The 15,000-nt window shown below is 49.0% G+C and overlaps 1 protein-coding gene across 1 annotated transcript in view; it reads right to left on the minus strand.

Annotated features, from left to right (window-relative positions):
- The window catches only part of insra (insulin receptor a), a 51,831-nt gene that overhangs the window by 7,098 nt on the left and 29,733 nt on the right, over positions 1–15,000 (minus strand). Inside the window, exons 4-11 of the mRNA XM_062530569.1 lie at positions 11,145–11,284; positions 9,125–9,269; positions 8,475–8,689; positions 7,765–7,891; positions 5,417–5,667; positions 3,816–3,983; positions 2,994–3,192; positions 339–631 (exon numbers count right to left, since the gene is read on the minus strand). Of these exons, the coding sequence (XP_062386553.1) occupies positions 339–631; positions 2,994–3,192; positions 3,816–3,983; positions 5,417–5,667; positions 7,765–7,891; positions 8,475–8,689; positions 9,125–9,269; positions 11,145–11,284 (1,538 nt within the window). The remainder of the gene's footprint in view (positions 1–338; positions 632–2,993; positions 3,193–3,815; positions 3,984–5,416; positions 5,668–7,764; positions 7,892–8,474; positions 8,690–9,124; positions 9,270–11,144; positions 11,285–15,000) is intronic.

Here is a 15,000-nt window from a genome sequence, read left to right on the forward strand (position 1 = left end):
GACTTGAGGGAATGTGTGCTTGCTTGTTTGAGGGCAACAAGTGAGAGAGAACTAAGAGAGTGCATGTGCCTACGAGTGAGAGCTCTTGAGTGGGGCTGGGCCATGTGACTTGAGAATGGATAACAATATTTTTTTACTCGGTAGCAAACAACAATGACCAGGCAAGCATATGGTTTTCCTCGATCAATTGCTACGCCAGCTATCAAACGCTACCTTCCTGAGCACTGTTCATGGCATCCTACGCCCTGAGGCTCTATGGATAACATTCACGCGGCTAGATTCATTTGACTGCAAATGTGCGCATGAGCGGGCAGGTGCCCGGGCGGGACGGGTCGTACCCTCGGGCATGGTGCGGGCGCTGACGTAGGCGGCCATGCTGCAGCGCGAGGGGTCGGTGTCGTGGTTGCAGGCGTGGATCTCGATCTGGTAGCTGGTGAAGTGGCGCAGGTTGGAGATGACGGTGGACTCCTTGGCGAGCACCTTGAGCTCCAGCTTGTTGGCCTCCGCCTCCTTCTCCTCGGGGCTGAGCGTGGGCGCGGGGGGGCTGGGCGCGGCGGCGGACGGGGTGGTCACGATCAGCGTGCGGTTGGCCACGCTGCCCAGGGAGCGCCGCGAGCGACTGGGAGAGGGCCTGACGACGGGGACAGGGAGGACAACACACACACACACACACACACACACACACACACACACACACACACACACACATATAAATAAATAAGTAAACAACAGTTTACTAAACAAAATACATTTCCCCAGTGGTACAGTTCTTCTTCAATCAGTAAAACACACTCTCTCTCTCGCTCTGGGTGAAATGAATCATAGGAAAGAAGAGGTAGAATAACAATACATATAGAAATGTGAAGTAGACCATAGAAGACAGAGCAGGAAAGTGAAGGGAGGAGCTTAAACAAATGTTTTTCTCCCATCACCAACGATGTGCAATTAATTAATTTAATGTGAAGTGTCATAGATAGGGAATGGAGAAGATGACTAGAATCAAAGAAAGTCTGACGCCCAGAGAGCGCTGACAATGGAAGACAGATGTCAGTATGAGATAGAAGAGAAGTGAGAAGGAAGTCTCCTTCAGCATTAGAAAAATATTCAGAGCTTTCTAAAATACTTCCTATTTTATAAGAGTACCAGAGTTATTAACTTACACTGATATCTAAATTGGTGAACGAGTTCCATCACACACACAAACACACTCACACACACACACACACACACACACACACACTGGACACAGTTTAGATTTCACCACTAGGTGGCAGAATGAGCACACTATGTGACCACCACATGCGCACAAGACTATCACAAGTACAAGTACCCCAAGGTAGGGGTACTTGCAAACGTGGTTCAAAAGGCACGAATGAAGGTCTGGGTATATTCAGGCAAGTTGTTTAGTGACTAACTCGGGAGTGGGAAGTGAACCGCCCTGAACCGCCTCCACACAGCTTTGTTTTGCTAGAGAATGAACACATGCTGTATGGCTCTCCTATTAGGACGGTCGCCACTTCTTCCGAGTTACCTTATCTGGGCGAAGCACTGACCCACGCGCCTGGAATCCGCCCCTGGCCCTCGCGCTGACCTTTCCATTACATACAACAGGGCCGAGACGTGGGTAGTGTTTTTTTGCAGCTCAAGTTTGTCAGAGGGATGCAAAACATAGTAAGCGTTTTGGGGTGACTGCCAACACATTTCCAAGACAGCATGAGGCTTCTTCGAGCCAAAATAAGGTCACCACGGACATCACCACCACGGACACTTTACACAACTTCTGTGTGCTCTCCTCCAACCTCAGCCAAGAGAATTTCTCGGCCCTTTTTTTTTTTTGTCTGGGGATACATCATTATACAGTATATTCGGATGAAATAGAACAGAACGTTGGCCCCAGCCGTGGCGCAACTGGCTGGGGCACCTGCACCGCACGCCGGCGACCCGGGTTCGATTCCCGCCCCGTGGTCCTTTCCGGATCCCACCCCAACGCTCTCTCCCACTCACTTCCTGTCTCTCTCAACTGTCCTATCATTAAAGGCATAAAAGCCAAAAAAATATTAAAAAAAAAAAAAAAAAAGAAATAGAACAGGACGTCTACAGCGCAAAATAAATCAACCTGGAGAATTTCGGATTCCCACGCAGTTCTTTTTCAGCTGAATGTCATGGGTGACCCCCACGTTAAAGCCTAGCTGCATTTCAACTCTGCAGCCTCGTTGCCAGAGGAGCCGCTGTGGACGGTGAGGAGTGAAGCTATTTCAGTCCGGCCTAGTTGTGTCCGAGCGTGCCCTCCTTCATGTCTAAGATGGCAGACTGAACCCCAGGGCTGCTCTGACGGGCACAGTAGATGAGGGAAACTGTGTGTGTGTGTGTGTGTGTGTGTGTGTGTGTGTGTGTGTGTGTGTAGAGGGGGGGGGGGGGGGGGGGGGGAGTGTTTTTGTGCGTGATGGGGTTCTGATGACAGTGGGAGGCTGGCGTTACCCACACCACCTGGTCCTGAGAGGGCCGCTGAAGGCCACAGACATGGCACAAGCGAGAAAAACACAACTCTCGAGAAAAACACAACTCTCAAGGCTGCAAACACGTCAAGCCGAATGCCAAGGCTGGCCCGGGAGGACCTTGAACCTGCGGAGCTGACACACTGTGCCAATAACAAGCTGGCCTACACAGTCTACAGTCTGGGAACTCTCAATGACATTGAGAAATACTCATTATTTAAATACCACACCTCGCCTATACTGCTCGAAGGCAATTGAGGACTTAATCGCATGTTGTGAATGGTGGCAGTGTGTGTGTCTACCTGCGTGTAAATTACAGAGGTAGAGAGAGATTGCGTAACATATATGTCACATGCGTCATGTCACTTCAGTTGAAGTCATTTTTCTCAATTGAACTGAGAGAGACAAAACCAGAGTAATAGAGAGACTAGAGAGAGTAAGAGTATGTCTGTGTGTGTGAGAGAGAGAGACAGCATCGGTGGCCACGGTCTTCCTCACCTGACGGTGAAGACTTCGTTGTGGAGGTAGTTCTCGAAGGTCTTGCGGTACTCGGACTCCTCGGCCTCCTTCTTGAGCTGCTTCTCGGTCTTGGGGCAGGCGCAGCAGCGGCCGGTCTGGCCCTGCTCCTCCGTCTGGTTCCACTTCTGCTCCTCCTCGCTGTCCACCTGCGTGGGCACGCGCGACGGCACCTTCATACCTGTGGAGGCGGAGGTGGAGGTGGACACGGACACACAGAGAGAAATGGACGGACAGACAAACGTGCACAGGAGACAAGAGAGAGAGAGAGAGAGAGATCAGTCAGCTGCTTTTCCAGGGAAACAGCTAGCCAGCGAGTGAGACACCTGAATGTAGTGTCCCAGTGGACGCTTCCCTCCCCCGTAGGCCCACACTACACTACTGCACGGGACTTGTGCTTTCTAGAGAGAGGAGGAACCTGTGGCCTCGGCCAGACTTCAAGAATATGGGCCCACTGCCTTCCACCAGGGAGCCATTCCCACACATAGAAATGTGATCCTACCCTCAATAACACACACACACACACACACACACACTCTCACACACACACACTATTTTAATACAGGGGAGCATTGAATCATCTAGGGGGAGCTCTACTACCACCTGCGTCTGAGTGTGTTAAAGCGTTGTGGGTCTCTGTGTAACACAGTGTGTATGTATGTCTAGCATGTATGCCTGTGTGTGTGTGTGTGTGTGTGTGTCTGGTAGGTGGGGGCCAGAGGTACTGAGCAGTGCTGCTGGTGGTGATTCTGGTGGTGGTGGTGATTCTGGTGGTGATTCTGGTGGTGGTGGTGGCGGCCTCACCTTGCTGGCAGTAGTCAAACTTGTAGAGCTCGCTGGCCTCGGCCAGCTGCTGGCAGTACACCAGGTAGTGGGTGATGTTGCCGTTGGGGTCGTTCGGGGGCTTCCACTTCAGGATGATCTGAGACGACGAGTTAGACGAGGAGATGGGGTCCAGCGGTACAGAGGGCTCTGGAGCGGCACACACACACAGACACACACACACACACACACACGCACAGAAAGAAAGAAAGAAAGACAGAAACCATCAGCGCAGAGTTCAAATGAGTCAACCATCAAGTCCCCTGTAATTAAAGCGATGGGCAGGAGGCGCTGACAGCGGAGCGGCCGGACGGGTCGGTCAGCATTGCTGAGCGCTGCGCTGTGTCGTGTCGTGCCGTGCCGGATGACGAGGCGTCGCACTGGGGGCCACGCGAGGAGTGCTCTGCTCTGCTCTGCCCCAGACAGGCAGCTGCCACCTGTCCGTGAACCCGTGAAACTCTGACTAACCCGCCGCCCTGCCACCCCCGCTCCTCCCCCGCCTGCCCGGCCCTGTCCTGCCCTGCCCAGCCACACGGAACCACCGGCGGGCATGAGAGGAGGCCTATGAGGGCCCTTATGGGTTCCACGGTTTTGGCACACTGTTTCCCCAACTGCCAGAAGAATGCTTCTAGGAGACTGAGACACACACACAAACACACACACACACAGTATGGCAAGGCTGTGCCAGTTATCAGAAGTCATAGACAAAACAAGTTCACAAAGAAGACAGACGAGCAGACACCTGGTATTACAGAAACCGAAGCAACACACACCCACACGCGTGCAAACAAGTAACAAAATCCAGCACTGCGCACTGCGCGCACACACACACACACACACACACACACACACACACACACACACACACACACACACACACACACACACACACACACACACACACACACACACACACACACACACACACACACACACACACACACACACACACACACACACACACACACACACACACACACACACAGTCTCGAGTACGGCCGACGGCACAAGCTGTTCCTATGGAGGAGCGATATGGCGCGGGACCGTGGGCTGGCAACCTATTTCACCAAACCGCTGACCTGATTCTCCCCACTCGGGTCAGGCACTTCCTGTGGTTGGCCGCAGACACACAGCGAGCAGCCTGAGCATACAGGGGAGGTAAACATGCAACCAGCAACCGAAGGGGACAGCCGCTGAGCACATCCAAAATGACAAAACAAAACAAATGCATTCCTCTACACAAGTGTATTTACAACTCAGTTTATCACGATCAAGTTTGGATAAAATGGCGCCATTTTCGGAGCCATTTTCACTTGCTGTAAATTCGCGTTGTCAATAGGATCAGACACGTTCAAAGGAAGCACTACACAGACAAGTAGTGGCACAGCAACAGTAAACAGCATCCTCTCGAATGTTCTCTTCTACATGAGGAACCGACAGGAGGTGAACACACTATTCTTGGTGTGTAATATGAAAGTATCCGAAAGGTGTATTTATAGGGGGGTACAGACACACACACACACAAGCTATACACTATGGATTATCTCTGCAGAGTCCAAGTCAGAGAGGAATAACACACTTACTGGTGGCGTTGGTGCGAACATAGATGATCTTGCTCTTGGCACCGTTGACCTCGTGGTCGTCGGAGCCAGACAGCTGGGTCTTGACCATGATGGCGTACTGCGTCCAGGGCTTCAGCATGGTGATGAGGTGGCCGGGGTCGGCATGATCCTTGCCATCCGTGCCACGTGTTGGTGGCTCCAGGTCGGCAATCACCCAGCTGTTGGAGCCGCAGGCATCCTGCCCGTCGAACTCAGTCACGTTGGCGTAAGGCCTGTTGAACATGGCGTGGGGGGGTGGTGGGGTGGGAGGATAGCAAGCAGCAGTCAACACCATGCAAGGCCTGTGACTGACTAATTTACAGAGCTGAAAGTTATGTCTGGTGCTATTGTGGCTCACTAGTGTTGTGCAGTGCGAGAGATCTTCAGATAGCAAGTTCTGACAGTACACGTGTGGCATTTGTGTGGCAATAGATTTTTGCAGCTACACGCACATTTGCAGGAGCATGACTAAGATGGGTATCAACTTTAGATCATTGTATTTGTGAAAGCCGGTGAGACCTCTGCTTATTTTCAGTTTTGAAATGAGCACAAAACATCATGTAGACACTTTCTCAAACAACGAAACACCTGTTTGTCACAAGGGCATACACACTATTCCCAAGAAGACATTCTATGAGTAAAGGAAGCTAATCTTTCAGAGCATACAGTGCCTATAGAAAGTTATCATACCCTTTTGAAATAGTTACTTTTTTTGTCTTACAGCTTGAAATCAAAACCCATTTTAAAAAAAATCGTTTCCAGTTTTATTTACAAATGTAGCTGTACAACATCAAAATAATGTAAAAAAAGTAAACAGTTCTGAAAATTAATAAAAAAATGAAAAACTAGAATAACAGGGTTGGAAAAGTCATCATACCCCTGACTTAATACTTTGTCAAGCTTCCTTTTGCTTTCATTACAGCCATCAATCTGTTTGGATATGTCTCTATTATAGCTTTGCACACCTAGACAGGGGAATATTTGCCCAATTTTCCGTGCAGAATTGTTAAAATTTAGTCAAATTCTGTAGGGAATGGCGATGGACTGCTCTCTTCAAGTCAATCCACATATTTTCTATAGGATTTAAGTCAGGGCTCTGACTTTGCCACTCAAGGATATTCACCATCCTATCCTTAAGCCACTGCTTTGTTCTTTTGGCAGTATGTTTAGGATTTTTGTCGTGTTGGAAGGCGAATGACCTCCCCATCCTCAGCTGTTTAGGAGAGGGACGCAGGTTTTCCTCAAGAATTTTGGTGTACTTGGCAGCATCCGTTTTCCCTTCTATCCTGACCAATTGCCCAGTCCCCGCTGAAGAGAAACATCCCAAAAACATAATGTTGCCCCCACCATGCTTCAAAGTAGGTATGGTGTGTTTTGGGTGTGTTTGGGTGTGTATACTGTGTTTGGTTAGCGCCTGGAGCTCAGTCCAAAAACTTCAATCTTAGTCTCCAAAAAGTTCGATCTTAGTCTCATCTGACCATATAAGCTTTTTCCACATGGTAGCAGAATATTCCAGATGTGTTTTTGCACTGAACTCCAAGCGCAATGTTTGGCGAAAACCAACACAGTACACCACCCAAAACACACCATACCTAGTGTGAAGCATGGTGGGGGCAACATTATGTTGTGGGGATGTTTCTTTTCAGCGGGAACTGGGCAATTGGTCAGGATAGAAGGGAAAATGGATGCTGCCAAGTACACCCACATTCTTAAGGAAAACCTGCGTCCCTCTCCTAGACAGCTGAGGATGGGGAGGTCATTCGCCTTCCAACACGACAATAATCCTAAACATACTGCCAAAAGAACAAAGCAGTGGCTTAAGGATAGGATGGTGAATATCCTTGAGTGGCAAAGTCAGAGCCCTGACTTAAATCCTATAGAAAATATGTGGATTGACTTGAAGAGAGCAGTCCATCGCCATTCCCTATAGAATTTGACTAAATTTTAACATTTCTGTACGGAAAATTGGGCAAATATTCCCCTATCTAGGTGTGCAAAGCTATAATAGAGACATATCCAAACAGATTGATGGCTGTAATGAAAGCAAAAGGAAGCTTTACAAAGTATTAAGTCAGGGGTATGATGACTTTTCCAACCCTGTTATTCTAGTTTTTCATTTTTTATTAATTTTCAGAACTGTTTACTTTTTTTTCATTATTTTGATGTTGTACAGCTAAATTTGTTAATAAAACTGGAAAATATATTTTTAAAAATGGGTTTTGATTTCAGGCTGTAAGACAAAAAAAGTAACTATTTCAAAAGGGTATGATGACTTTCTATAGGCACTGTAGTGTGCGTGGGGTGTTCTGGTGGCGGCCGGGGACACCTACGCCTCTTTGTAGAGCACCATGAAGCCCAGCAGGTCTCGGAAGTCTGTGGGCCAGAAGGACTCCCACTTGAGGAGGATCTTGTCAGACATGGTGCGGATGACGGTGAACTTGAGCTCGGCATTCTCACCTGAGAGGCACAAGGAAGGAGGGGAGGAGACAGGTGTGAAAAGAGGGGAGGCCAGGGCAACCTACTCCAGATCACCAAATCACTTTCTGACTGAACATAAGAATATATAGTGTATAGTTGTCATTCCTTGTTGCAGCAATTAGTGGTAATATTCCCCACTACTTTTTTTTTAAAATCATTTTATGCCATTAGGATTTTTTTATGCCACTGTGATTATTTTTATGGTTTAACAGTAAGTAATTTAACCTAAAATGCATGTAAATGCTAAATCCATCCATCTAAACCATACACGTTTTCCTCCTGAAGGCAATGCAGGGCTGTGGGCCATTGCCATTTTGCAAATCCAGGGAACTCCTACAGGAGCATGGGTCAAAACCTTTGTGGTGCACATGTGAAACACAAAATGGAATAATAACAATAAAAGGAAGGCCTGTTAGGGGCTCTGTGGGTTTATAAGATCAAACTTTTAACAGCTACGGCGCAAAAGAACTAAGGCAGACTCCTGGCCTCCTAAACTGCCTTCTATGGAGAGCATTAGCGGTGAGGCTTAAGGAGCGCTACTGTGGAAGGCCAGGGATCTCACATGAGGCCTGGTCTCCGTTGGTCCTGGTGGCGATGTCGTTCTTGGCGTGGCGCTTCTTGGTCCCCGTCACCTCCTCCATCTTGCGGATCTCGGACATGCACAGCTTGGAGTTGTAGTGGAAGAACATGCGGCCGCTCGCGATGGTCAGGTTGTGCTTGCTCCAGTCCCACAGCTGACGCAAGTTCTGGTTGTCCAGTGCGTAGAAAGAGTAGTTCCTGGAAGAACGAGGGAATTGGCGTACGATTCAGAAACCGATTGTGTACGCGTATTGTACACAAGTTACTGCATATATTATGAATAGGTGCATTTTTGCTGTCTATATAGTGGTTAATTTGTTGCTGTGAGTGCAAGCACTATAAAACACTGTGTCTGTCTAAATCAAATACCCCTGATGCATAATAAAAATGTGATACTCCATGTGATGATGTGATGATTCCTACTATAGAAGGACTAAGAATGTTTCAAGAATAAGAAGATAACATGGCATATGTAACTTTTCCAATAGAACTCTGTATTTCACTCATGGGGATTTAGAGTGCATTAGTCCTCGTGTTAACAAAAGGTTGTTTCGGACACACTAAACAGGTGCTGTACAGTGGGGTTGGGGCGCAGGTGAGGTGGAGAGGTCCAGGACTGGGACGTGAGCTCACCCGGACTCCTGCGTGTCCCCGTGGATGATGCGCAGCTTGCGGAGGAAGGAGAGCGAGACGAGCGCGTAGGAGCGCCGCACCATCAGGTAGCCCGTGATCTCCTCCAGCTGGCCCAGGTTGGCCTCCAGCTCAGCAGCGATGTTATCTAACCAGACCACACACAGCACACGTGTTGGTGACCATGTACACTCACTGAGCTTCAGTGTGTGTGTGTGTGTGTGTGTGTGTGTGTGTGTGTGTGTGTGTGTGTGTGTGTGTGTGTGTGTGTGTGTGTGTGTGTGCATATTTAGGAGTATAAAAGAGAATGGGTGCATATGTGTATATGAGAGAGTGAATGGGTGCATGTATGTGTTTGAGAGAGAGAGAGAGAAAGAGAGAGAGAGGGAGAGAGAGAGAGAGAGAGACAGAGAGAGTATGTGCTTTCACAATGCCTTTAGGCATACAGACAGACTGATAGACAGACAGGCTTGGCCACAGTGCCGAGGATGATATCATGCCTAGGAAACCTATAAGAGGTGTTGGTGGAGGAGCTGGAATGCCTTTGACGGTGGCAGAAACGTCGGCGGCTTTAATAGCTCCAGCTGTCTGTGGCCCAGTCCAACTATCTACACTTCCATCTATAAATCTGTCAGAGGCAGCCACAGCTACTCACTGTGCCACTGCTCACAGCCCTCGCTTCTATGATTAAAATGAGCTCACCAGTGAGAGACACAGGGGTTAGCCAACACAGGGAGGGTGGGGCATACAGACATCACACACAGAATCAGCCACAGACACGCATACACACACACGCACACATTAGCACACAAACACACAGAGGATCACTTCCACAGAACACAGATATACAAAATCACACACGAAAATACACGCACTCACACACAAACACGGCACAGAGCGATTCTCCCACTGGGACATGCACGAATAAGCCTCTTCAGCCGATACGCTTGCAGGTTTCAAGTCATCGCCAAATTTGATAGTGCCTTTCCACAAAAAAACGAAACCTCCCATTTCCTTTGAAATAACTTTAAACTGACAAAAGCAACGATTATGCATCATTGTTCAATCCATGTTAGATGCAAATCAGCCTTTGCTTTTGACTCCTCAATTAACAGAATATTTACTTCTTTTACTTTTAAAAGAGGAATCACTGCCATCACGCGTTTTCTGGACCTTGCAATGAGACCACTGCATCTATCAGCAGGTAGTCTTGGCACACCTCTCCTGAGTAAGCTGCTCCAGCGGTCTCAGGTTTGAGCGTCGGCTTCTCGAGGATTCATCAGGCCTCATAGACGTGGCCTTCAGAATAGTCCTCTGTTTTCTCTTGGATGCTCTTAGCTGTGTTTTCCACCATCAGCTTGGTGCAAGGCCCGTAATCGGCACCCGAGACAGAGCTTTCCGACACGGAGCGGGACGTTTTGCTCCGGGACGGGCCAAAAAGCTCCAGTTTCATCTCATCGGTCCAGAACACATTACCCCCAGAGGGATTACGACTTCTCAATAAGCATTTCCAGTCTGGCTCTTAATGTTTTGCTTTCAACAGGCATCCTCCAAGGAGCCCACTGTTGTCTAGAAGTTGACTTAACTTCACTTATCTTCATTTGTAAATGGACACGGCCATCTTTAAATCACGTCATTTGAATTTGAGAATATTTGTAAAATAAACAATACGCAATCTCTTTTCAAACTCTGCCTTACTCTGTTACATACCGAAGGTATGCAGCTGCACATGAGAAAACTGCATTTCATCATATCTCTTCGAGGAGGAGACGAAGCATTATTTGAATGAACAATTAATGAATTTGGTCATGACTATAACGAGGCTCAAAGAGATTAAAAGTAAACATTGACATCTGTCAAGGTGAACATCTGTCAAGGTGAACTCAGCAAGACAATTGTGTGACAGGGTGTGAAAGAGCACCATGTACAGAAGTGACTTGCACTGAACATACCTCTCTGTAAAAAAGACAGAAGGGTAGAAGTGTGTGTGTGTGTGTGTGTGTGTGTGTGGTGAGGTACTCACTGCCTCCGCGGATGATGATGACCAGGCTGCCATTGAGCACGGTGCAGCCGCGCAGCTCCTGGGCGGCGGTCATCGAGTCGATGGTCTTGCGGCCCATACACACCTTTGGACACAAGCCCGCACAGGGAGTACAGCGCAGTCTGCAGGACAGAACAGAACAGAGAGAGGGTGTCAATCACTCATATAAACACACTGGAGACAGAACAGAGATCGAGAATAGGGAACACACACACACACACACACACACACACACACACACACACACACGGAAACATAAGCACACACGGGTAAACCAACATACACACGTGACAGTCAGGAAAGGATGCTCTCACTCTCTCTCACACACACACAGCAGAACTTCACAAAGTCCGAGACAAAGACAATGTCCACTTCCAGTGTAATGGAGTGTTTCTATTTCTGGCGACCTCTCCAAAGGGTGTGCGAAATGCAACAATAATAATGGATTGTTCTGTCAAGGGCAGACGCCCCCACCGCAAAAGGTGCCAGGGGTTTGTTCCTGTCTCCGAGCCGACGGAGACGGAGGGGAGATGACCTTGCAGGCCGGGTGTGGGGGAAAAAAAGAGAGAGAGAGTGTGTGTGTGTGTGTGTGTGTGTGTGTGTGTGTGTGCCTGTGTGTGTGTGTGTGTGTGCCTGTGTGTGTGCGTGTGCATGTGAATGTGAGAGTGAGCGAGAGAAGGGGTGCTCTCAAGGATGAACGGGACATTCTTCTCCCAGACGGGCAGTAAACAGAAACTTAATCACCAATTGTGTTTGCACTTGAGCAGCTCTCCGCTGAGGCGTGCGACAGTCCCAACCCCGAACACACACACACACACACACACACACCCCGCCGCGCCGCGCCGCGCCGTGCCACTCTCCGCTCCTTCCGTGCGAGCCGCTTCCTCTGCCTGTGACACAACACGTCACGGCACATTTTTGAGTGACACCGGCGTCTGCGATTGACAGACACGCTCGCGAGTTGGCTCCGCCGCCGAGGTCTGCGCCGGCAGCAGCAGCTTTGGCGGCAGGAACGGCACCAGCAGCAGCAGCGGCGGCGGAAGCGGCGGCAGCGCGGCACTGAGCCCTCGTGAGCACCAGCAACACCTGTTCCTGCAACACCTTTTCCACAACACACACTGTTATGCCAGAGTTTAAGGGGCCTCACGTTTTAGACACGGGAGTGCAGCACTTGCACAACATTAGGAAAGGGAGGAGGAGGAGGAGGGGGAGGAGGAGGAGAGAGGTGTATGAGGAGGAAGAGGAGGAGGGGTGAGGAAGACTGGCCTTCCAGCCAAGTTCATTCAGTTGTGAGGAGAGCGGAGGTGAGAGAAGGAAGAGATGCTTCTGGCTCAGGCTGCCAGACACCTCTTTTCACACCAGCAGAGGCAGACGGAGAAAGAAAGTGACAGGGAGAGAGAACGAGGGGGGGGGGGGGGGGAGGGGGAGACGCGGGCGAGGTCGGAATGAACAGCTGTATGGGAGTACAGCTAGTACAGGAGAATATAATGACTTTCCATCTTGTCTGAGGGTTATACATTGCAGTCTTGTCTGATGGAAATAAATTAATTAACAAAAAAACCTAGTTGGTAGAAGTGCAGCTGAGAAAAAATGTGAAGCCCAAATTAGCATGAAGAGACAGTTATATCAAGTGTGTGTGTGTGTGTGTGTGTGTGTGTGTGTGGCGGGGGGGGGACCCTAACACACACACACTTATTATCCAACACCATCTGAGCCGGGCGAGGGGAGTGGAGAGGAGGGAAGGTCAGGCGGAGGGAGGGCCGGAGACTGGCCGAGGAAGAGAGGGAGTCAGGCAGAGGCGGTCAGTCAGTGGTATTTGGGGTTTGGTGATCGCAGCCCTCCGATTGGTGCTGGGAGCAGCGGGCCAAGGCAGAGGCACGAGCCGTCTGGTCTGTCCTGGCCAGTGTCCGGTTCTGTGATTTGTGTGTCTGCAGTGTGGACTCCCAGCGGCCTCGTCCTCCCTCCCCTCTCTCTCTCCCTCCCTCCGTTGTCTCTCTCTCTCTCTCTCTCACCCCAGCTCCCTCTCTACTCCAGCCAGCTGGGCCCACGGGGGAGAGGGAGTCCCAACCACGGGCCTGCCCAGCGGGGTCAGCACGGGGAGCAGGCAGGAGAGAGAGAGAGAGAGAGAGAGAGAGAGAGAGAGAGAACAGGAGGAGGAGATGAGTGCTCTTTCTCCTTCCCACTCGTCTGCTGTTGAGGCTGGATGCCTTTCTCTCCCCTTTCTCACGGCCTACTCCTTTCTCTCTCTCTCTCTCTCTCTCTCTCTCGTCTCCTCTCCCTCCCCCCCCTCTCTCCCTGTTTGTCCTCTAGATGAGCCACCTGCACCTGCGGTGTGGGGGAGAGCGTCTGGCCGCGGGAGCGGCGCATGACTCCTCAAGGCCAACGCGCCCCATCACAACAACACACCACGTCTCTGTGACGTGTGAAATGGTTGTCCGGTTGTTTCAGCCTGCCACACAAAAGTGCCATGCAGCATGTGAGGCGCTTGATCAGTTATGCTTGGAGGACCCCCCCGCCCCAAATAACAACAGTGGACTGCTTTCCAGCAAACAAACACGATAACATGGAATCGGCAAAAAGGCAAAACAACAAAGCGGAACAAATACCTATCAACTGTGAAAACAAGGTTTGTTTGACCCTTGAACAAACAGTGAGGCAACGTCCTCCTGCCGCGCCACTAACCCGACCTTCCCCTGGAGACCTCTGCCCCCCAGCGCTGCTCTCCCTCAGTAGGACACAGAGACACAGGCCTGCACTGGGAGGCCACGGCCCTCTGGGTGGTCCACATATACACAGACACACACACACACACACACACACACACACACATGCATAGACAGACACAGACACACACACACACACACACACTATGCTGACCTGCCTGTTACATCTCATAGCCTAAATGCTGCATCAAATGTGTACTTAAATAGTCACAACTGAATTTGTTAAGTGGTACAAACTAACCACCTCGCCTGTTGAGAGCCACAGAATGTGGGCCTACAGCAACCCAATACAGTTCTATTACCTTAAAATAACGCATTTAAACTCATGGTACACTGACATAATGTGGAGAAGGAAGTCTCGGACATGGTCAGTGCATACCCAGAGAGCTTGTGCAAAGTTGTTGATCAGGTAGGATCATGACCCTTTCAGTTGTTTTCTAACTAACTGGGTACCATCATGGCATATTGACATCAAGTCATTGTGTTGCTTTAAGTAAACAATGTTGCAAGGCAACCACATTTCATGGTTTCATGTGTTTTGATTGGATTAGCACAGTCATTTGCCTACTGATGAATCAAGTTCTCAAGAAAAAATTGTTGCCCAATATCAAATAGAACCTGCCAGAACAACTATACTCAGGAATATTGCCCAACGACAAAGGTCTAACAAAAACAAGTAAACGTTTACGTGTGGGTGAGCAAGTAACCATGTGGTTGAGTGGGAAGGTTGGTGACTTGGTGTGAGGGATTACTCATCTTGCTCTGGATCATTTTCCTGAATCTAAACATTCTGATCTGTCTTCTAAAATTACTAAATCAGCATCAGTCAAAGACTTTCATTGTTTTGCACTTTTATGAGGGTATCAAAATATTTGCCAGTGTTTTTAAACTACAAAAATACACACCTACAATGTTTTTTTGATACAAAACATGCATCCATTTTCTCAAACCCAATAAAAAAATACAAATTACAAAGTACTATTTTGATGTAACATGTTATTTCATGTTATTGATGATATTTTTGGCAATAAAAAAATTAATGAGAAAAAAACAAAGTACTATTTTGCATTTGAGATACATATTACAAATACATGCATCATGAACACTGTACTGCC

Source organism: Sardina pilchardus, chromosome 2 (assembly GCF_963854185.1).
Source record: "Sardina pilchardus chromosome 2, fSarPil1.1, whole genome shotgun sequence".
NCBI lineage: Eukaryota > Metazoa > Chordata > Actinopteri > Clupeiformes > Clupeidae > Sardina > Sardina pilchardus.